Source organism: Trichosurus vulpecula, chromosome 7 (genome assembly GCF_011100635.1).
Source record: "Trichosurus vulpecula isolate mTriVul1 chromosome 7, mTriVul1.pri, whole genome shotgun sequence".
Taxonomy (NCBI): Eukaryota; Metazoa; Chordata; class Mammalia; order Diprotodontia; family Phalangeridae; genus Trichosurus; species Trichosurus vulpecula.
The window spans coordinates 186,321,386-186,343,898 of record NC_050579.1 but is presented as its reverse complement, the minus strand read 5'-3'; the positions used below and the strand labels follow the sequence as shown (position 1 = coordinate 186,343,898).

The following is a 22,513-nucleotide window of genomic DNA, read 5'->3' as shown; positions in this document are numbered from 1 at the left end:
TATGTATATATATACTAAGAAATGTTTAAAAATCAAGAAATAGGGAAATAGGGAAGTGGAAAAATTCTGAGGCCATGAGAGTCTGATGCCTCAGCCTCTGGGAAAGTTTACCCTAAAACTTTTTGTTCTTTCTTATGGTTCTGGTTTAAAGATTTGCTCAGTAAGAACAGGGTTACTGTGACCTGCTTTCCTTTACTGTAAAAGTTCTGTAAAAGAATGGAGAGGGTCTCCCCCTCCCCTTATCATATTCTCCTTCTTTAGATTTATAGATGTCACCTCAGTTGTAATCATTAACTAAGGGAATGGGAATTGGAGCTTCTGTGCCTCGATTTCCCGGTTATTTGTCTAGTTTTTGTGCTCAGATTGTAAGCCCGCCTCCCAGCCAATGGTGAGAAGGGTCAGAGGCGGGTGAGAATTCTGTTATGTTAGGTATAATTATTGGTGCTTTGCCTCTTGTCCTTTGCTGGTTCCACTCTGTGCTAGCAGAGGATGCCCTATTCTCGAGAACTGAATAAAATTTATTTCTGTTCCCACCCTGAGATGGCTCCTTATTATAAATTAACTTTTAATTGGTGAGGGTCTTTCATCCCACACACTAGCTATGCATGTGATTATGAGCAATCTTTTCAAGTCTTTCTTCCTGCATAAAGTGGACATAGTCACTTTAGTACCTACTCCAAACCATTGTTCTAAAAAGAGCTCTTCATAAACTTTAAAGCACAATATAAATTTGAATTAACATTCTATAAATTGCTGATGCTTCAGTCTGTGGATCACTTCATTGGGACAAAAGACCCTGTGGGCCACCTGTCAGATCCATATGGATTTGCTGCCTATTTCCTTCTTCCCCCACCCCTCCATACTAGAATTAATGGGACAAACAACTTTTCTCTTGATGAAATAACAGGAAGGTAATGCCTAGATCTTTTGGTAAAATTTAATAACATAAATCAATTATTAATCCCTGACCCCAACAAAAGTGCAAACAATTGTCTGGTTAAATGCATTAATATTACAAAAGGCCAGTCCCTAGACCATCTGGAGGATCCTGACTGTTGAAAAGTCAAACATTTTCATGAATAGACTTTAATTCTGTACAGTTAAACTCAGCAATGAAATACCAAACCAACCAATAAATATTAATGGCACTGCCTAAAATACACACACTTATTAAAGTGCAAAAGCTGACTTTAGGTTGGTGTCACTGTTCAAAGAAAAATTTAAAAGCATCTTAGGTCCCAAATAATTTTATTTTACTTGTATCAACTGAATTTGAATCTTTATCCATGAAATGACCCTGTTCACTATAATAGGTCCCATGGGTTTACTGTTCTTTAAACTCCTCTTAGATACTCTTCTGCTCATTTATCTTTTTGGATATTAATTTTGTGTCTGTCACTTTAGTAAAATTTGCTGTATACAGCCATAGTACTCTTTGACCTCTTTCTGATTGTTGAGAGAATGCTGTGGGGCAAGAAGAAAATGTGAGCCTGACATTTCCGTTTCTTTATTACCATCTGTTTTCCTAATGCACATTTTTTTTGTGTCATAGCAATGATTGAAATGCATAGTTTCTACATTCACATATGACTACTTTATTTGAATTCAGAATGTCTAGTGAAGCCAAAAATCAATGAAACCTCAGAATGAAACCAATAAAAACAGTGTAGCTTGGGAACTTTACAAAAAGTTTCAGATTAGATTTGCCAACTCTTCATATAAATTAGTGTCCAAATTTGGAAGAGACCACCTGGCAACCTGCTAGACTGTTCCAGAACTATTTATCATTTTTTAAAAATTGACAGCTATCAATATTGTGAATAGTGGGCCAGGAAGATCTGGTTTCAAGTCCTGCCTATTTAACACATACTAGCTGTTCCAACAAGAGTCCTTTAACTTCTCAGTGAGCTAAAGCTCTGAACAACTCCTTGGGACTAAGTTACAGAGAAATAGCCTATCTGTATTGGTGGAGTTTCTTCAAAAGTTTACTAAGAGATCATAAATATAGAGTTGGAAGTGTGTGGGACAACAGACCACCGACTCAAATAAAAAAACAGAGGTGACTCAGCTTTCTCAAGGTAGAAACAAAACAGAAGCTTTATTTGATCAAGTCTCGTGAGAATTGAGCATCTCCCACTACCAGGGTGGAGATGGTAGTGAAGAGAGGCAAGGAGGAGAGGGCAGGCAAGGGGATATATAAACTTGTACAAACAATTCTAAGAAATCCCACCCCCAGAGGCTGGACCCCTGTCCCTATTTGCGGGGACAGGTGGCCTCACAATCTAACCCAGAATAAGTTTACCCAATACCAGCACAGAAACTACAGAATTACCTTATAGGGAAATTTTAACGTTAAGATGGCGGTTTGTGAGTAGGCTAGGGGAGGGGGAGAGGGGGAGACCACCTGATTTCCCCGAAATCATATGATTTAGAGGAAAACGAAACTTAGGCCTAGTGAGGTCTACATCCCAACTAAATTTGTACTATTTGAGTATCACCTTGCCTAAGTTATCCGCAGGGAAGCTTTCACACTCTTGTATCCCACACAGAAAGAACTTCTGAGGCCATCTAGTCTAGGCAACCTCAACCTGTGGTCCATGAACTTGGTTAAAAAATTGATAACTTTTTATATTTTTGGTTTCTTTTGTAATGGTATGTATTTTAATTTGAACCCCCTGAGAGGAGCTTCATTCACCAGATTGCCAAAAGGATCCATATGTAAATATATACATATATATGTACACATTCCATAAAACTCATTTGTACCCCTCAAAGTACAGTATATCATATACATATATGTGAGTGGGATGGTGAAGCCCTCTCATGGAAGCTGGATCATGGCCTTTCTTGCGTAGAATGAATGGGGGTGGGAACCTTTCTGCATGGCTCAGGGCTTCTGATTGACAGCTAGGCCTAAGTTTCAAGTTACTAAAAATCTATTTTTAAGAGTCTGGCATTGGCTAAATTGTACCTGGGGTAGTAGATTTCCCTGAAATTGTGAGCCTGGACTCCACCAATGAGAGTAAAAGGCCAGTGGTGGGGTGGGGGGGGTGGGGGGGGGAGTGTTTACATTAGAGTATAAAGCTAAGTTCTGCCCTCTGGGCCCGGCCTCTCCCTACTAATTGTCTATCAGTTGGGAGGCAGCCCGCCCCTTGCCATGGGATTGTAATAAAGTTTTTCTGTTCCTAAATTTGAGAGACCTCTGATTTTTTTTAATTAATTGCTGGCAGGTGGTCTCACCCCACACAGTTGTAATAATAAATAAAAATAAATGCAATATAAGTATTATTTAAGGGAGAGACATATTCACAAGTACAACACCACATTCTCAACGGATGTTTCACGTCCCCTCATATCTGGAACATGTTCCCTTTTCATTTCTGCCTCTCAAAGTCCCTAGCACCCTCCAACGTTGGATTAAGGTGTCTCCTCTCACACAGGGCCTTTCCTAATTCCCCATCGTGTTACTTTGCATTTACTTATTTATGTACCTGTTATTTACCCTCTCCCTGACAACCTTCGCCATAGAACATAAGCTCCTTGAAGGCAGTGTCCATCTTTCTTTTTTTCTTGATATAGCCCCAGGCCCACCACAGGGCCTGGTCAAAAAAAATCTATTTATCTGTTTATTTATTTTTGCTGGACCTGTGATTTAATTGATATGGGCAACTTCTGAGGGGGAAACCAACTCTACTACATTTTTTTTCTCTCCAGTTCACCTCGCACACCCACCCCTACAGACTCAGTTAAGCTGGAGGCCGGTGATGACGCTCCCCGCCTGGCCAGTGTCAAAAGTGGCCGCCCAGTTGGCCCAAGCCCGTCGCGCCCCAAGCTCAAAGCACGTCGGCCTCCGGCCGGCAGGGGCCGCTCACGGCGGCGGCGGCGACACTCAAGGCTGAAGGCTGCCGCGTATCCGCTTTCTCTGTCTCGGCGGCGGCGGCGGCGGCAGCCAGGGGGAGAGGAGCCGGAAGAGAAGCTCTGGCTCTGGCAGAAGGTGAGCGACGCAGGCGGAGCACGGAGGACACCCCTGGAGTTGTGGGGGTCAGTCTGGCTTGGGGAGGCTCTGCAGCGCCCCAGTGTCCGCCCCCAGGCCTGCGAGGGCCGAGGCCCGCACCCAGCTCCTCCCTCCTCGTCCTCCTCCTCCTTCCTACTCCTCTTCTTCCATCTCTTCTCCGCCTTTCCTGCTCCTCCCCCCTCCGTTCCCCTTCCTTCTCCCCGCCCCCTTCTGTCTCCCACCATTCCTCCTCTCCCTCCCTCCCCCTTTCTCCCTCCAATTCCTCTCCTCCTCGTCTTCCTCCTTCCTCCTCCTCCTTTCCTCCTACACCTCCCTTTGTTGTCCTCCTACCTTCACACTGCTCTCTTCCGTCTCCCATCCTCCCCCCTCCTCCATCTTGCATTCTCCGGTGCCTGTGGTCCTCATTCTCCTCCTTTCTTCACGTTGCTCGCACATCTTCTTTCTCCTCTCCCCTATTCCTTCCATTCTCAGCCCTCTATCGTGGTTTCCCCCTTTGTCCTCTCCCTCCTCCATCTCTCCTGCTCCTTCCACCCTCCTCCCTCTCGCCTCCTTTTCCTCCTCTTTTTCCCATGTGTTCCTCCTTGCACTATCTTCCTCCACCTTTCCTCCATTCTCCCCCTCCCTTCACCTCCTTCTCCTCTCGATCCTCCTTCATCCGGCTCCTCCCTTCTCCAGTCTTTCTCCTCCACCATCCTCATCTGCTCTTTTCCTCGGGCTTTCCTCCCTTCAGGATCTTCCTCTTTTTCCTTTCTCCTCTACCCTTTCTCCACTCTTGCCCTTCGATCATCCTCCTCTTTCTTCTCGTTCTCCTCCATCCTTCTCCTTCTATTCTTGGCCCCCTCTCCTCCTCTTCTCCATCCTTCTTCTACTTCAAATCATCTTTTTTCTTCTGCTGTCCTGACTCCATCTTCCTCCTCCTGTTTCAGAGCCACCCTGGAGACCTGCTCTTTTACTCTCTCTTCTCTCTCTCTCTCTCACCCTCCTTGCTCACCTCCTCACCATTCAGCCCCCTCTTCCCTTCCCCCCTCATCTGATCTCACACATTGCCCTCATACACCAAACTTTAATTACTCCAAATCTCCCCTGCCTATAGAGACGCCTCTTGCCTTCACATACCAGGTACTGGAAATGCTTAACACACTCACCCTGACACCCTCACATTGGAAATGCCCCACAAGGACCTGAAGAGTACACAAACCCTCTGCTAAAGGCTGCTTACCTAAGCCAGAGCACAACATAATGGATCGTGTCCATCTGTTTACTAACCACATAACTACCATAAGCTGTATGAGAGATTTTGGAGGCTGAGTGCACCAGCCTCCCCCTCTTCAGTAAAGACAGAGTTTTGCAAACTTATTTTTATAATTTTGTAGCATTAAAGCCCAGAAGTTGTATTTTTCCTTGCCACAGTAATGTATGCCACAAATTATGTATAACCCTTTTCCTGTCGGATGCTTCCTTCCGTTAAGAATTGCCTCTTTTATAGTGTCAGCCCAATAATAAACATTATTAATAGTTGACTCAGAATCCCTGCACATGGTGAAATTGGGTATTGAAGGTATTAATTTTCTGTCATCAAGTTTCCAGTAGCTTATTGTTATTCTGCATAGATCATTTCAAAAGGAGGTACTAACATTTCTTCAGATGCAGTAAGGTAAACAAAAGGAAGAGAGTTTTCCTTTTAATATTATAAAATGTAATGCATCATCTAAAAGGATTGAATGTGTTGAAAATTTCAACTGGGGACACTAGTACTGTGAAAAGAACACAGAAATTGGAGTTTGAATCCTGGTTCTGCTATGTAGTCTTTGTGACGTTGAGGAAAATAACTTAATCTCAGTTTCTTCGTCTATGAAATGAGGAGGTTGGACAGATGACTTCTAAAGTCTCTTGCCTCTATAGTGACCTCTAAGGCCTCTACCAGCTTTAGATTTGTGATTAATCCTATGATACTTGTCTGGACCTGTGATTTGTTCTTATTAGAAAGTCGAGGTGAAAAAATTGCTTCCATCTCTGCGAATGTGCGGCTTTCTCTGCTTTATGGTCTAACAGATTTGCCTCCAGGCACACAAAGGTTAAGTGCCTTACCTAAGGTTCCATAGCTAGTACGTGTCAAAAGCATGATTTGTACTATATCTTTTTGGCTCCGTGGCCTACCCTCTATCGAGCACTTTACCACCCTTGAACTTTTGATACTTGTAAACATCTAAGCTAAGGGTTGAACAATTATTTATTTTTCTCTTAATTTTTATCCTTGAAGGTATTTTTTAAAAATTCTAGACTTTCAAGTATTTTCCTTTAAAAAATGAAAAGTAGCTCTAGTGCAGTAAGCAAGGGAAACTAAAATGCTAAAATATTCTTGCCCTTTTTTTGGAATTTCATTGCCACTATTTTTACCTTCATACTGATTTGTCTTTCATTAAGATGCTTATATGTAGAACACTTTTTTCACTTGAAAATACCACCTAGATTTTCAATGTATTGACCTAATTTTTCTATACATTGTTACACTCCTGCCAATTGTATGTCAAAATGAATTTTTTAATGTCACCCGCAAAATATTCTGAGCCAACCTCCCCTTTAATCTAGCATTATAGTGTGGTTCTGTAAGGAAGGGAGAAATCTTAAGCTTTGGAAATGAAGTTCCAAATACAACTAGTTCTAGTTTATTCACAGGTGTGTTAGCCAAGCCCCTTAATCTATCTCCATATTCCTTTACTGGCTTTTTTGCTGTTCCATTGGGGGCAGATATGGAAGGGGGAAAAAAACCACCATGAAATATGCAGGAGTGGGAAACATGTTTTTCAGAGAGGCCCAAGTAATCCAGAGAAAAACAATCAACAAATAGACACATTAAGTAAAAAGCAATTGAGTAGAGAGTTGGGTTTTTTTTTTAAAGAAAATATAAAATATGTATTTCACCTACCTGCTTTTAATATTGTGAGCAGGGAATATCTTAACTCCATCCAATATTTCTTCAGGACTTCAAGAAGGACCTCGAATTCTGTGGTTTGGTGGTACTTCCATCCATACATGAAGCAATCCCGTCATACCCTATTAGACAGTCTTCATGAATTGCAGTACCCCCAAACCTTCATCTCCTAGCCAGCCTCCTGCTGATGTACCACCACGTACTTAGGCTAGTCTTTACACAACATAGCTGCAGTCCATTTCTAGATTTCTAGAGTCTGTCAAAGCCTGTACTCTACTGGCAAGGATGGCCTTTGGGAACCCAAGATGGTCCTCACACCATGCAAAGTTACTAGAAGAGGATTCAACAAAAAGAATAAGTCATTTTGCAAGTGTATCAGTATCAGGTAAGAGAGTAGGAAAGAAAGAAAACCACAACAGAAGAGAAGAGAAGGAAAAAGGGAGAGTGGAGAAGGCTTAGCATCTGAAGTGAATAGGTCAACTAGGGATAAAATGTTTATGAAATTCACATCTTATTTTCTTGAACAGCAGAGTGAATTTGAGAGTAAAATACTACTTCTTGCCACTAATCCTTGAAATTCTTGTTCTTTCCTTAGCTGTTTAGAAAGATCCTCCCCATTCCTAAAGAAAAATTTCTGCATTTTAGTGTTACACTTAAAATTTTTCCTGTGGCATTTTGAAAATCTCAAGGCAACATAATAGACAGAAAATGTTGGACTAAGCATCCGAAGCCTGATGCTCCAGGCCTGGCTCTGTCACTGATTCAGAGCAAGTCATTTCAATGCAGTCTCACCTTTTTCATCTCATACTGGATCTGTAAGGAGTCTTCTTGGACTTATTAAAGTTTTAGAAATGTACGCAACATCCTAGGAATTTGTGTGATAACTGTTACTCAAAAGCTGCCTATTACCTTTGAAAGATCGGAACTGCCTCTTCCATGAGTCTAAAGGCTATATTTGGAAATAGTCTTTGTTCTGAGCCCCTTCTCCCACCCTCCCCTTCCCAAATCAATCTGTTGTTTAAATATATTAGGATCCTAGTAGGCATATACACAATAGAAACTGAATAAATTGTTAGCAGATAATTGATTTTTTTAAACCTTCATGGTTTCAGCAGGTCTTTAACATAAGACAAACATTTTCTCAGTGCCCATTATGTGCATCAATCAGCCAGGAGTTTATTAAGCATCTACTCTGTGCCAGGCACTATGCTAGGCACCGAAGGTACAAAGAATGAAACAATCTTTAGTATGATGGCATTTACATTCAATAGGAGGGTTAGCAAGTACATATGTAGGTGCATGTAGAATGGCAGGAAACAATTCGTATGTCAGATGGTATTTGAACCAGATCTTCAAGGAAGAGATTGATTCTCTGAAGAAGAGATGAGGAAGGATTACATTAAAAGCTTATCTGATAGTGCAAGGGCATAAAGACAGGAAATGGGAGTGCCATGTATGTGGAACAAAGAGAAGTCCAGTTTGGCCGGATCAAAATGTGTGGGAAGGGGAATAATGTATAACAAGTCTGGAAAGGTAAGTTAGGACCAGATTGTGAAGGGCTTTAAAAAATAAACAAGGATGATTTTGTTCTAGAGGTGATGGGGAGCCACTGGAGTTTACTGAATGGGGGAGTGGCATGTTCAGACCTGTGTTTAAGGAACATCAGCTTGGCAGCTGTGTGAATGATAGACTTGAAGAAGGGAGACCAATTTGGAGGCAGTTGTAATAGTGTAGTTGAGGATCAATGAATTGCAAAAGAATTAGAATCAGCAGAGATCAGAAATGCCCATTGTAACTTCTAATGTTTATTCATGGAATACATCAGTATTTCAAAGAACTATAATTTTATCACTGTGGGTGCTCCATCTACCATTGCAGACAGATTATAGGCCTTCTAACTTAGTAGACATCTTCACACAGAAGGTGCTTATTGATTCTTTGATTAGTCTTAAGGAGTTATCATGGCCTAAAAACTCATCATCTTTAATGGAGCATCAGCTTTGTGACCAAGGTAACCCTCTGGGAACTTAGGTCAGCTATCAAATGACAGGACAGTTCATCACTGATCACTTGAGGAATCCCCACTTGGTACAACTTGTCCAAGTTTATACTTTCCTGTTGAAGTCTTTGAGAATACGCTCACCACTTGGATGCCGCAATAAAGGTGTAGGGGTGGGATTTTAATGAACATAAATTTAGAAATAGTATTTGTTTTATTATTTTGAGTCTTTTCCCCCCAATTCAAATCTATCTGTGTATTTAAACAGTCTCATATTTTTGAAGGTGATTTGAATGTGTAAAATCTTAATTTAAAAAAAAATCCTTTGTCACTCAGATTACTTTTTGATTTTGTAATCCTAAATATTTTAACGAAGAGTAGGTAGCTAAAGATTCTTTGTTGTCTTATGGCTATTAGCTTTTTGTCCTTTAGGGGTAACTATTTTAACATTTTCAATGAGGCTGGCAAACATAGGCCAGGAAGCAATTAATCGATCTGTATTAGATTTCATTGTTTTGGAGAAGTTAAAATTAGGTAGAGAAATTTAATTTTCTGGTATTAAATAATATAGACCATTGCCTTCATATTAAATCTCTTAAAATATGTGGTAGTAAGTATTTTGGTCATTTGTTAGTGAATATTAACTGACTTGTTTCCTAATCTAATCTCTGCCCAAACCTAACAGAAATAAGGCTAAGACAGAGCTCTAAGTACTAGATACTAAATACTTAAGTACTAGTACTAAGTGATGCTTCCAGAAAAAGAAGGAAACACCTAGATGCCAGTTTTTAAGTTATAAATTTACTCAGAATCTTGTAACAAAAATTGAAAAACATCCATCTTTGATAAGGAATGTGTTATCGTAGTCGTGATAAGTATTGCATATGTATAATATCCAAATCCAGGCTATTCTTGAATAGAGCTATAACTCTAAAACAAGATCTTTTTGAGAGGAAAAAATACATAAGAATGCATTGAAAAAGGAATACAAAAAGTTACCCTAATAAAAATATTGACGTGTTTGAGAAAAGCATTTTCTTAAACAAAAAGGAACTATATTTTTTTTAACAAACATTAAGTTCCATCAGTGTGCTAGACTCAAGGATACAAAAGTAAAAATTAAGACAGTCCAGTCTCTGCCCTCAGGGAGCTTGTATTCTACATAAATAAGCTGCCACAGAGAAATGGAGAAATTGGGAATAGCAAACATGTGAAGTTTGCCATTGGGGGACTCAGAAGGGAACTATCTATGGACCGTTCTTGCTTTTTTCTCCTTCATCTTTTCTCTCTTAAGATAGCTACAGTAATCCATCACCTTTCTTGCTTCATTCCCCCTCCTTCCCAGCCTACTCTTTTATTTGTTAACATTAAATTTTACATAGCAAGCATGTAATCCAAGCTGAGGAAAAAATGTAAAGTCTTTGGAGATGGTGACTCCTCCAGGTCTATTCCCAACATCCATCCTTAAGGGGCCTTTTGAAACCTGAGGATTCAGGAGAGGAAGTGATCATTGATAGATTTTGCAGTGAGATCTCTTTTTTTAAATGCCTTGCAGGCAGCTGTTTGAGAGGTAGAGACCAAAAAGGGATCTGCCTCCTACACTTTGCAGCACAAGTAGCAAGGGCATCTGGAATAGGCTTCTGTAACCTGTGGGAAAGTGTTGCTTCTGCCAAGGAAACTCTGAAACTCAAGTTCTGTCTTTGCAATAGAAGTGTGATCTTAGGCAGCCTTCAGAACTCCCCTTTATAAAAGTCAGATTCAAGAGGAAAACACAGCCTTGATTTGAATCACTTTGTAGTTCCTACTAGAATAAAATCCCAAGCAGGTCACAGGATCATATGATTTAGAGCTGGACCTTAGATATCATCTAGTTCCATTATCAAAGTAAAATCAATGTTCAGAGTTAAGATGTCCCAATAACTTATCACAATGAACCTTTTCTGGGGTTGAATTAGTCCTCATTAACTGAGTTTTCATGAAAGTTATATCACTAATAATATTATAATATAAGCTAGCATTTATATAGTAAATTAAGATTTGCAAATTGCTTTACATATTTTAGCAGGATAAGCATTTCTGTTTTTGTCATTTTAATATGAATAATGAATATAATAATCACTCGTAATAAACACAATATGAAGCAGTTATTTTACTAATCTGTAAATATTTGTTTCGTTATAAACATGTCCCATTCAATTTATTGTTATGAGTGCTCTCTGTTTCTTGAGGGACTGAGAGTCCTGGCTTCTAGTCCTAGTTCTTCCATTAACTTGTATTGTGACTGAACAAATTATGTCTCCTCTTTGGGCCTCTGTTTCCTTATCTGTAAAATGAAAGGCTTGGACTAGATGATCTCTTAGATTCTCTTCTGTGCCTACCATTCTAAGATTCTTCTTATTAACTATAAAATTGCTTTCAGCTGAATGATTGCTTCATATATAATTTTCTCTTTCCCATGTTCACAGTCTAACTATTAGCACAAGGAGAAACATGACTGTGGTACATGGCTTAGGTGTATGTGGTGGTGGCTGACACTGTGTTACTTAAATCACAAAGTATACACACGATCTATCCATCCTGCCACCATGGCTAAGCGAGGAAAGATGAGATGCCGCCAGTTTTCATTGGAAGAGAAAATGAAAGTGGTAGAAGCAGTAGACACTGGTCGAAAGAAAGGAGATGTAGCAAAGTGAATTTGGGATCACTCCATCTACTTTGTCTACTTTTTTGAAGGACCGAGCCAAAATTGAAGGGAAAGTGAAGAAAGGGATACTGGGACCTAAATGAAAGCGAATGAGAGGTGCACTTTCTGGTGACATTGACTCAGCAGTGTTTGCATGGTATCAAGATGTGCGAGCAAGAAATAGCCCCATCACTGGTTCACTTGTTTGGCAGAAGGCCCTGGACTTTGCCAGCCTTCTTGGTCATGATGAGTTTCAAGCAAGTGCAGGCTGGCTGAACAGATTTCGTACACGGTATGGAATTGTATCAAAAGTATTCTGTGATGAAGAGAATACTGTTCCTGTGGAGAAGATAAGTGACTTGCGTGCAAGAGAAATTAAAAAGCTAATTGCTGACTATAGCCTTGATGATGTTTTTGCTGCTGATGAAACAGGGATGCTTTATCAGTTGCTGCCTCATCATATACTCTCAGCCAAAGGTAACATTTGTAAGGGAGGCAAATAAAGATGGACAGCTCTTTTCTGTTGTAATGCATCAGGGACAGAAAAGATGAGACCTCTCATTATTGGCAAGTCAGCTAAGCCACATTGCCTTAGGAACGTCTCTTTGCTCCCCTGTGATTACCAAGCCAATACACATGCCTGAATGACGCAGGATTTATTTAACGAATGTCTGATAAAGGTTGATGTGAGGATGAAAGGAGCAAAATGCTACATCCTCGTGTTAATTGACAGTTGCTCTGCGCACAGCACAGTTCCACACTTAGAACACATCCGAGTTGAATTTCTACCAATGAACAGCACAGCCATCTTGCAGCCTTTGGATCAGGGCATAATATGCACTGTGAAAGCTCACTATAGAAGCCAACTACTGAAACAACTTTATCTCAATCTGGATGACCAGGACAGAAAGGAGAAAATTAATATGAAACAAGCCATTGACATGATCGCTGAAGCTTGGTGGTCTGTGGAACCATCTACAGTAGTGAAATGCTGGCAGAAAACTGGTATGATCCCAAAGGAGTCACCTGATGTGGACCTGGAAGAAGATCACAAGCCAAATTTAGTATTTGAAAAAATATGGCACTCGATAGCCAGTGCCACCGGTGTCCCAGACCAATTTGATTTTGAAGATTTTGTTGCTGCAGATAACAATTTAACTGTTTCTCAAGAACCAGAGGACACAGAAATTATTGAAAGGGTGCTTACTGATATAAAAATGGAACCTCAAAGCAATGATGAGTGTGATGGGGCTGAAGAAATGGAACAGCCACCTGTGACTTTTTCAGAAGCCATAGCAAGTGTTAAAAGCCTAAAACGTTTTCTTTCTACTCAAACAGATGTTCCCAATGAGGCATTTGCACAGTTAAGTGGCATAGATGAGTATTTAGTGACCAGTGCAATACAAGCTATTTAAAAAAAAAAACAACAGAAATGTGGATAAATTTGCTCTCCATTAAATGAAATGTGTAATTATTGCCTGTGAAGTCTAAAAACAGAAGACCTAATGAATAAAGAGTTTTTGTTGTAAGCGACTTAATAAGAAATGTCTGTCACAATGTAAGAATGACACTTTAAGTCTTATTTCATAAGTTTTTCTGTACAATGAAATGAAATTTCAACTTAGAAAACAAAATAATAGAAGTCTTCAGTGTCTGTAAAGGGTTATAGGGTTTTTTGTTGTTTTGTTTTGTTTTTTTGCCACTAGATGGCAGGAGTGGTAAATCAGTCTTGGCCTAATAGTACTGGAGGGGAAAACAAAGCTTCACAAAGCTTCACAATGAAATGAAGAGATTCAAGACATAAGGCTGTATGTACCCAGTACAGAGGGGGAGAAACTTGAAAGACATGCAGGAGCAGAAAGAGAGTGATAATAAACATGGGAATGAGGAAAAAAATGGAAAGAACTTGGTAGTAATCGAAGGGAAAGATAGATCATGCCCACCTAGAAAGCACATTGGGAGTAGCTCATAGGTGGAAGATTGGGGAGATGGGAGAAGCAGTGAGCTCCACAAAGAGGGAAGCACAATGGCTGCAGTTTGGGACCAGTGAGCATGAGAGTGGGTGTTAAAGAAAGACAATCACTTTTCTCAAGGAATGTGGTTATGAGAATGAGTGTGAGAAAGTTGGAAGGTGAATGGAAGAAGATATTGGGGGGATGGCACTTAATACACTGATCAGCATATACCTTTAGCATGTCTAAGGTATAAACAGATCAAGTGTGACTCAAGTTATTAGGCTTTGGCTTTATACCAGTGTAGATTCTCCAGATTCTGTTGATTTCAAATTATTTCAAAAGGCAATTAAACAAGGAAACATTTATGAAGAAAAAAAAATGTCTTTTATTTTGTCTTTAGGTAATAAATCATCTTTAATTAAGATGTCTTCAGCACCTGAGCCCCCAACCTTTAAAAATGAACCACTCAAAGAGAAAGAGTTTCGAACCCCAGGGCTCAGGGGGACCCGCGCAACCACGTTATTTCGAGCTGTGAATCCAGAGCTTTTCATTAAACCTGTAAGAAGTATATCCAAAAGCACTTAAGAAAATATATATATACATACATACATACATATATATATACATATATATACATATATATATATATATATATATATATATATATATATATATATATATATATATATATATATATATATATATATATATATATATATATATATATTTTCTGACTTAGCCTTGGGAAATAGGCCATGTGTTTTCCCATGTGATTTGATTTTTCGTTGGAGTTTAATTTTGGGTAAGGCTTTGTGTATGTGATTAAGGGGTTCCAGCAGATAGAAGAAAAATCTTTAACTTTTATTATTCTAAAATGACCTAACTATATTTGCAATTCTTGGGGAACATAATAGAAAATGATGTCTAACTCTTAAAACCTTTTAAAAATGTTTTCTCCCACTATTTCTATCATTTAAAATATTTGTTGTGGCTTAGAACTTTGGAAATGAAGGGACAGAGAGATAACTTGTTAATCCTTTCAGTTTGTGACTATCCTTTACTAAGCATGCTCTCATACTGTAAATAATAACCTAATAATGCTTCCTGAATTTCCTAACTTAATACCAGCAAGTAGAGTGTTCACCGAATTAGACCAGGTCCATTAGGAAAAATTGTTTTGTGTTATTCGCATTACTTACAAAGATTTAAAAGTAACTTTTCCTCCTGTCCATTCTCCTCTAGTAGCTAATTTAGGCATACTTATTTCAGTAGTCATAAGACCCTGCTACCAGAGGACAGAACTAGGTCCATCAGGTGGAAGAAAGTTAATGATATTTCAGCTCAACTTAAGGAATCTAGCAATAAGAGCTGTTTGAAAAAAAAAATAGAATAGGATACTTTGGTGAGCATTGAGCTCCCTGCCACTGGAGGTCTTCAAGTAGGTATTGGATGACCACATATCAGGAATGGGTAGAAGACATTACTACTTCAGGATGGACTAGAAAATCTATTAAATAATTTCCAACTCCGCTATTCTATGATTCCTAAAATAGTCTCATTCCTGAATTTTAGCTCACATTTATATTAGAAAAATAGTGCTAGCTATATAATTCTCTAAGGTTTGCCAAAAGCTTTCTGTGTTATCTCTTTCGATCATCACCACTTTGTAACATATGTACTATTATTATATAAGCCCATTTTAAAAATAAGGAAACTGAGACTGAGAGGTTAAACAACTAAATATTTAAAGCAGGATTTAAATTCAGTTCTTCCTCATTCTAACGATATAGAAATTTACAGTTTATTAAGTTTATGAACTTCCTCACTACACACTGAAGGATAGGAGATGGAAGTTCAGAGGGGAGAGTTAAGTGACAGCCCTATAGTCACATGACCTAGTAATTAATTGGTTCTTCTTACCTCAAGTACATTACGCTATGACTAAAAAGAGAAGCTGTTGATTTGATGAAAGTGGTTTAAGAACAGATATAAATTAAAATCTCCTACTCGAGAGCTTACATTACTCTAGGGAAAACAATAATTAGTATTTTGGCTATTTAGTCTCCAGTATAAAATACTTGGAGGTCAGTCAGGTCAAATCTTATAATCAATCCCTGAGTCCAGATAGTGTGGAAGATGATTTTGAACTAATGTGTTTCCCATTATGTGGGAAAGTGCTAAAAAAAAAAAAATCAGGAATAACAAATTGCGGCTCTTGAGAGCTGGTTGTTTAACTTTTAACATCTTTCAAAGAGAAATCCTTTTAGGGAAGATGTTTCTTTTTCATTCTGTTAATGAAATTTGAAATTTAAATAAATTCATAGTGTAGCAAATTTGAGTGAAAGATAGAAGGAATATAAATTGCCTGGATCCTTTCAGCCATCCATTACCTTCTATCAGGGCCATATGCACTGACATCGTAGTAGGATTTTTTTGTCCAATATAAAAATGCTAAAGGGGCTTAGGGACTGAGGGACCATATTACAGTATATGGGCCAAGAAGAAGCTTTGGAGTCTTGGGGAACTTTCTGATCTCCAGAATTTGTAGGACCCTGAGGCCCACTGCCACATCTTTCAATACTTCCTCCATTTCCCCAGCTGTAAATGAAGGTACACCAATAATTAACTGTTTGAAATTCAACAAATATCTATAAAGTATCTGTTGTGTGTGTGGCACTATGTTCAGTGCTGGGTATTGTGAGGATTTTTTAGCTGTGTACAATGAAGTCTTCAAATAAAAAAATTAAGTTAAAAATTCCCACTCCACATAAATGACTTCAGCTCTATAGTTATTTTTGCATATGTCATATCCCTTTAGACTGGAAGCACCAAGAAGGCAGAGACAGTGGGCAGAGGCCACTGGGCAGTGTTTCCTTGATACGGCAAACTCCTAATGAGGAAGTTTCCTCTACCAACAGAGTGGTACCTGCTCTTCAACTTAAACTTTTCAAGAGTTGCCTACAGCCAGTGAGAGATTAAGTGACTTGTCCAGGGTCATACAACTAGTAGGTATTAGAGGGAGTACTTGAACCCAGTCTTCCTCACTCTAAGCCCAGCTCTCTATCCATGGTACATAGTAGATACCTAACAAATGGTTGTCAACCTGGAGGCATTTCACAAGGACAACAAACTCTCAGTTTTTATTAAAAGGGAAGAGGTGCAACATCAGGACAATGACATCCCCAGACACCCATTTTAATCACAACCCCCTCACTCATCACCTTCACTTTCATTAAAATCTATGAATTTGAGTTCTGCCTTATAGAGTTTCAGAGCTGGAAAGGAACTGTAGGGATTCTCTGGTCCAGTCCTCTCATTTTACATAGGAGGAAGCTTTAAACAAACCCAGGGAAGCTTCTCATGGTTACATATGTGGGGAAGGCCCAGAGATAGGTCTCAGGCTGAGGTCTCCTAACTCCTAGTGTAGCACCTATTTTGCAACATTCTCTTGTACTTCTCTCAGCCCATTGCTGGTGGATGTGTGTTAACAAGTAGCAGAGGGTCCAAGGAACACGCAACAAAAGAGAAAAACAACTGCAAGGGTCCTGGGTAATCCCCAACCTGGACAGTGTGTCCCTAGATAATTAAGTTGATGTTGAAAATTATCAATGTTAATGATAGAAAAGTTGCAATGATGCTAAAACTAAGTTTGATAATAATGCTATGCATGCGAAGAACAGTGGTGCAAGATGACTGACGCAACCAAAAGTAATATCCTTAATGAGGTTATACTTTTTTTTTCCTTTGACAGAACAAACCTGTTATGATTTTTGGAATGGTAACACTTACACTTTGCGTGGCTTACATTGGTTACCTACATGCAACTCAAGAGAATAAAAAGGACCTCTATGAAGCTATTGACAGTGAGGGAGCCAGATATATGAGAAGAAAAACATCTAAATGGGACTAATAGTGCTGATTACTACAGACAGAGCTCTATTAAGGGCTCTGAGATCTTCAGATGAAAGACTATATTGTACCAGGTATCATGTTTATTATCCTGCATTATATTCATGTGGAAAGAACGTAACAGTTTGGCATCCAGATTTCTGTATTGAATTCTGCCTTTCATAGCTGTGTCCCCTCCCCTTTACACATATATAAAAAAGGTTCAATTTTTTCCTTCTAGCAAAGCCTCTTGCAGAGTTCTATAAGAATGCCAGTCATCTCCATTAAACTGTGTAATAAAAGTAAAGGAAAAGTGGTTGCCTTTCATTGGTATTCTCAATAAACCAGGAAGAGACTATAGCAACAGCTGTTTGGTTCCTTTTGCTGTGTGCAAAATAATTCCTTTTCTACGTAGCAAGAAGATATTCATTAGTTAGGAAAGAATTGGGGTTAAAAAATGTGTGCAGGTGGAATTGAGGGTATGAAAAACCAAATCTCAAAACTTTTTAAAAAATTACAAACTTGTTCAAGTAGGTGTGGGTCTTCTTCCCATCCTTCATGTAAACTGTGGCTGTACTACAGACAGGTTTTGAAGACATTGCAACGAGCGAAGATGAGCCAGAGCTGCTCCTTCATAGAGAATCTGCTAATCACCACAAAAGGAGAGAGGACTCCCTAAGTTTCCAGCCAGAATACATTATAAGACAGCTAAGTGGCCCACTGGATAGAGCACTGAAAGATCCAGGTTCAGATCCAACTTCAGACCTGTCCTAACTGTGTGACCCTGGGCAAGTCACTTAGCTAATGCTGGCCTCATTTTCCTCATCCATAAAATGGGGATAACAATAGCATGTACCTCCCAAGGTCTCTGTAAAGCCACTTGTAAGTCTCGAAGTGCCATGTAAATGTTAGTTATTACTGTTATCACTCCATATGCAGGTGCACAGGTGAGAGTCTGAGATGGGGAATTCCAGCTGCTGAAGGTTACTTTGGGGAGGCTGGGATGGGGTGGGAATCATCCAAAGAGAGTGAAGCGTATTGTCTCACAAGTGCATCCCTAGGGGCTTAGGGAGGATATGAAGGTCCCTAGGCAGGCTTTTGCTTTCTGGACATTCCAGGGCTCATAATAAATCAATCAGTATTGCTCAATGAACATTTATTAAACACCCACTATGTGCCTGCTACTGTGCTAATTAATGCCGGAGATACAAAAGACACCAAAGACAGTTCCTGCCCTCAAGGAGCTTATGATCAAACGGAAACCACAAATACGCTATACACAGGATAAATAGGATAGTTAACAGAGGGAAAACACCAGAATTAAAGAACGGTTGAGAAAGCCTTCCTAATATGAGAGGGGATTTTAGTTGGGACTTAAAGCCAGGGAAGCTAGTAAGTAGAATTGGGAAGGAAGAGAATTCCAGGAATGGGGGACAGTCAAAATGCTGAGCCAAGAATGGAGTGTCTCGTTGACGGAAACCCATAAAGGCATTTCAGTCTTAGTTCACCCTAAACACTTGAGCTTTTTAGTTTCTTCAAAACTAATTGAAAAGATACTCTGGTAATCTACAAAAATTCATTGTTCATTATTTAGTCGTTTTTCAGTTGTATTGGATTCTTCAGAACCCCATTTGGGGTTTTCTTGACAAAGATGCTGGAGTGGTTCGCCATGCCCTTCTCCGTCTCATTTTACAGGTGAGGAAACTGAAGCAAAGAGGGTTAAGGGACTTGGCCATGGTTACACAGCTAGCAAGTGGCTGAGGCCAGATTTGAACTCAGGAAAATGTCTTCCTGACTTCAGGCTTGGCACGCTATCCACTGAGCCACCTACCTGTCTTTACTAAAATTAGGGTAAGCAAAAGAATATTAATCTGAAGTGTTAGGGTTTTCCTAGAAAGAGGTACAACATAGAATTTTTAATACTAAGCAAGGAAACTCCTACTTTTGCAAAGTGATATTTGTCATAAAGCAGTTGTCAATGAAAAAGAGCAAGCTTTCTTAAATTAATTTTTTGAAATTAGAAGTATTGATGAGAACAAATTTTCTTCCTTTTGTTTGTGTTTACCTAAGCACTCCATACCTAAAAGTTTTCTCCTATTGGACCCTAGAATTCTTCATCTCCTTTTATGCCAAATCATATCATTTAGAGTTAAGTTTCAAGACTTAGAAAAACTTTACTCTTTCTGAGGTCCAGCCTGTGTCATCCATTGTTCTCAAGTGCTAAAGAAAAAATTTTTCTCCCACTTTTTAAAATTTGTGTCTCCTGCCTTTAGGTACAATTGTGGTAGATGCTGTGCACATTTGTGCACAGTCATATTAAGTTTTTAGATAGTAAGGAGCCTTGCTAATTGAGCTGACGATCTAGCAGTTCTGACTCAAAAGCAAATGCTACTGGCTAAAAAAGTGTCAATGAAAATGAAGAGTGGAGTAGTGTAGTAGGAAGGGGTGAGAAACTGGGAGACCTGTATTAGAGCCTTGGCTCAAGCCATACCTCAAGTCAGCAGTAGTCTTCCTAAATGTAAGATTCTGGGAAGACTTGCTACAGACCATAGGACAGTTTTCACAGTATGTATAAAATGTGAAAAGAACTTGTAAATGTATGGGTCTTGTCATCTACCCTTGCTCGGTGACCTTCCTCAAGTCACTTTACCTCTCTGAGCTTCAGTTTCCTCATCTGCAAAATGGTGGTTAAATGAAACTTATACCACCTCGCTCACAGAGCCATTGTAAAAGAATAAAAAGAAATAATATATGTGGAGTGCTTTGTAGCAGCAAAGCTTTTATTCTCAGATCCTAAATGTTGCACATATAAGAGCAAATCTGTTCAGTAGCCTTCCTGCTGTTCCTGGTATGACACTGCATCACCTGTCTCCAGGCTTTTTCACTAAGTGTCCCTCATGCCTGGAATTCTCTCATTCTTCATTTCTGCCCTCTTGATTCCTTGGCTTCCTTCAAGTCCCAGCTAACATCCAGCCTTGTATAGGAAGCCTTTCCTGGTCTCTCTTAATGCTAGTGTCTTCCTTCTGTTGATTATCTCCAGTTTATCCTGTATATATCTCACTTACATGTCAGTTATACTCGTGGCCCCCATTAGACTACGAGCTCCTTGAGAGCAGCAATTGTTTTTTGCCTTTCTTTGTCTTAGCACTGTACCTGGCACTTGATAACTCTGGCAATTAAGAGAGCGAAACCCAAGAAAGTATTTTACAAAAATATCTTCCTCTGTTACTAAATAGCAAATAAATAGTTAATCTGTAGCTAAAATCACACCACACCTTTCCCTATCCCCTTTGTTGCTAGGGCCTAGGTTTGTCCTCTCTATTATTTGTTTGCATATAGTTGTTTGCATGTTGCCTCCCCTTTTAGACTGTGAGCTCCCTGGAAGCAGGGACTAGTTTAATTGTTGCTGTGCTCTCTTAGATACAATTCTATACCATTAAAATTTTTGATATAGAGGAAAAAGGCAATTACATGGCAAGCAGAAGCAAAGTAAGTGCAGAAAGGAAGGCCAGAAGTCTTTAGGATTAATTCAACAGGTTCAGCAGCAAACATGTATCATGTGCCTGGCAACATACTGGGCACTGAGGACATAAAGATAGAAACTGTGGGTCAGGGACCACTACTCACATTAAAAATATGCTGAGACCATTCTTGAGAAAAGGCAAAAAGGAGTTTATTACTTTCTCATGAGAAAGGACACACCCCAGCGTGCCCTAAGATGATGCCAGCACGTGTGTGTGTGTGTGTGTGTGTGTGTGTGTGTGTGTGTGTGTGTGTGTGGCATACAGCTCAACGCAAGTTATATAGACCCTAAGGCAGAGTTCCCCCACCCCTACTGGCTCCTCTTTCCATTGACTGGATTTGGAGCTCACATTTTAAACGCAGAATCTTTTCCCAGCAACAGAGAACAAAGAACAAAAAGACAGGCATAAGATCAGGGAAAAGGGAGTAAAAGATAGATAAACAGGACCTTGCAGGTGTTTGTTTACTGATGTAATTTCTTATCTCTACTTTCTCAGCAAAGCAGTTTCTAAAAATGTAGGAGGGGTACAGGGTGTGGGGGTGGATGGTAGGAGAGGTAAGGTCTTTTCCCATGCTGAGGTGGGGCTTCACTATTTCAGTATTCTGTTCAATACAATACTGAAGGAGCTTCATTATTTCAGCATTCCACTCAAAATCAAATAACTCTGGTTGTTTACCTTCAGCTGGGGGAAGGAGAGGATACAGCTAAGTGAACAGAAAGTAGTTTTAAAAGGGAGACACAAATGGGAGAGGAAGCACTTCAGAAAAGGCTTTGTGTAAGAGGTGACCTCTGAATTATGCTTTAAAGGAAACTAGGGGCCTCTAAGAGATAGAAGTGAAAAAGAAATGCCTGGGGTCAGCCAAAGTGTGGAAGCAGGAAATGAAATGCTGTGCATTAATTGGAGTATATTTATAAATAGGGTGGCATGGAAGTAGATATACATTCATCTCCATCAATACACCTGGTACAACTTGATGTCTCAAAAAAAAATTTGATATTGTCCCATTTTTAAAGTTTGAATTTTAAAGCAAAGTTTAAGTTTTAGTTGCTTTAGTCTGATGCATTAGAAAATGGTTTTTATATTTGAGTATTCAATGAATATTTGCCTTAAATGAAAAAAAATTCCTTGAGTTTGGAGATGGGGGGTAGCTTTTTACAAATAATGGTTCTAGGTTAAGCTTAAATTTTAAGAGGCAACATTTCTAACAATTAATGGGTTCTATAATAATGATTGCAGGTGTAGACCGAAGAACAGTCTTCATGTGTATAGAATAAATATGCAGAGGGAATTGGTCTTGTCAGCTATACATCCCAGTTGCCATAGGAATGTCAGTCAACAAGAGATCCAGAGGTCCTCCATTGTAATGTAGAGGAGAGAATGCTGTTTGGATTTGGTGTCAGGAGATCTGAGTTCAAATTCCTGCTGTGCCACTTAATAATAGCTCTGTGACCTTGGATTGTTGAATCATAGACTGTTAGAGATGGGAGGGATCTTGAAGACTATCTGCAAAATCAAAC

The 22,513-nt window shown here is 39.4% G+C and overlaps 1 protein-coding gene and 1 pseudogene across 1 annotated transcript; both read left to right on the top strand.

Annotated features, from left to right (window-relative positions):
- The first annotated feature begins 3,881 nt into the window (after nucleotides 1–3,881).
- SMIM8 (small integral membrane protein 8) lies at nucleotides 3,882–17,832 on the top strand. Its single transcript, XM_036766065.1, has 3 exons — nucleotides 3,882–3,994; nucleotides 13,985–14,142; nucleotides 17,336–17,832. Exons 2-3 carry the CDS (start codon nucleotides 14,008–14,010, stop codon nucleotides 17,492–17,494), a joined length of 294 nt encoding a protein of 97 aa, XP_036621960.1. The 5' UTR covers nucleotides 3,882–3,994; nucleotides 13,985–14,007; the 3' UTR covers nucleotides 17,495–17,832.
- LOC118857730 lies at nucleotides 11,532–13,044 on the top strand (annotated as a pseudogene).
- Nucleotides 17,833–22,513: the final 4,681 nt, after the last annotated feature.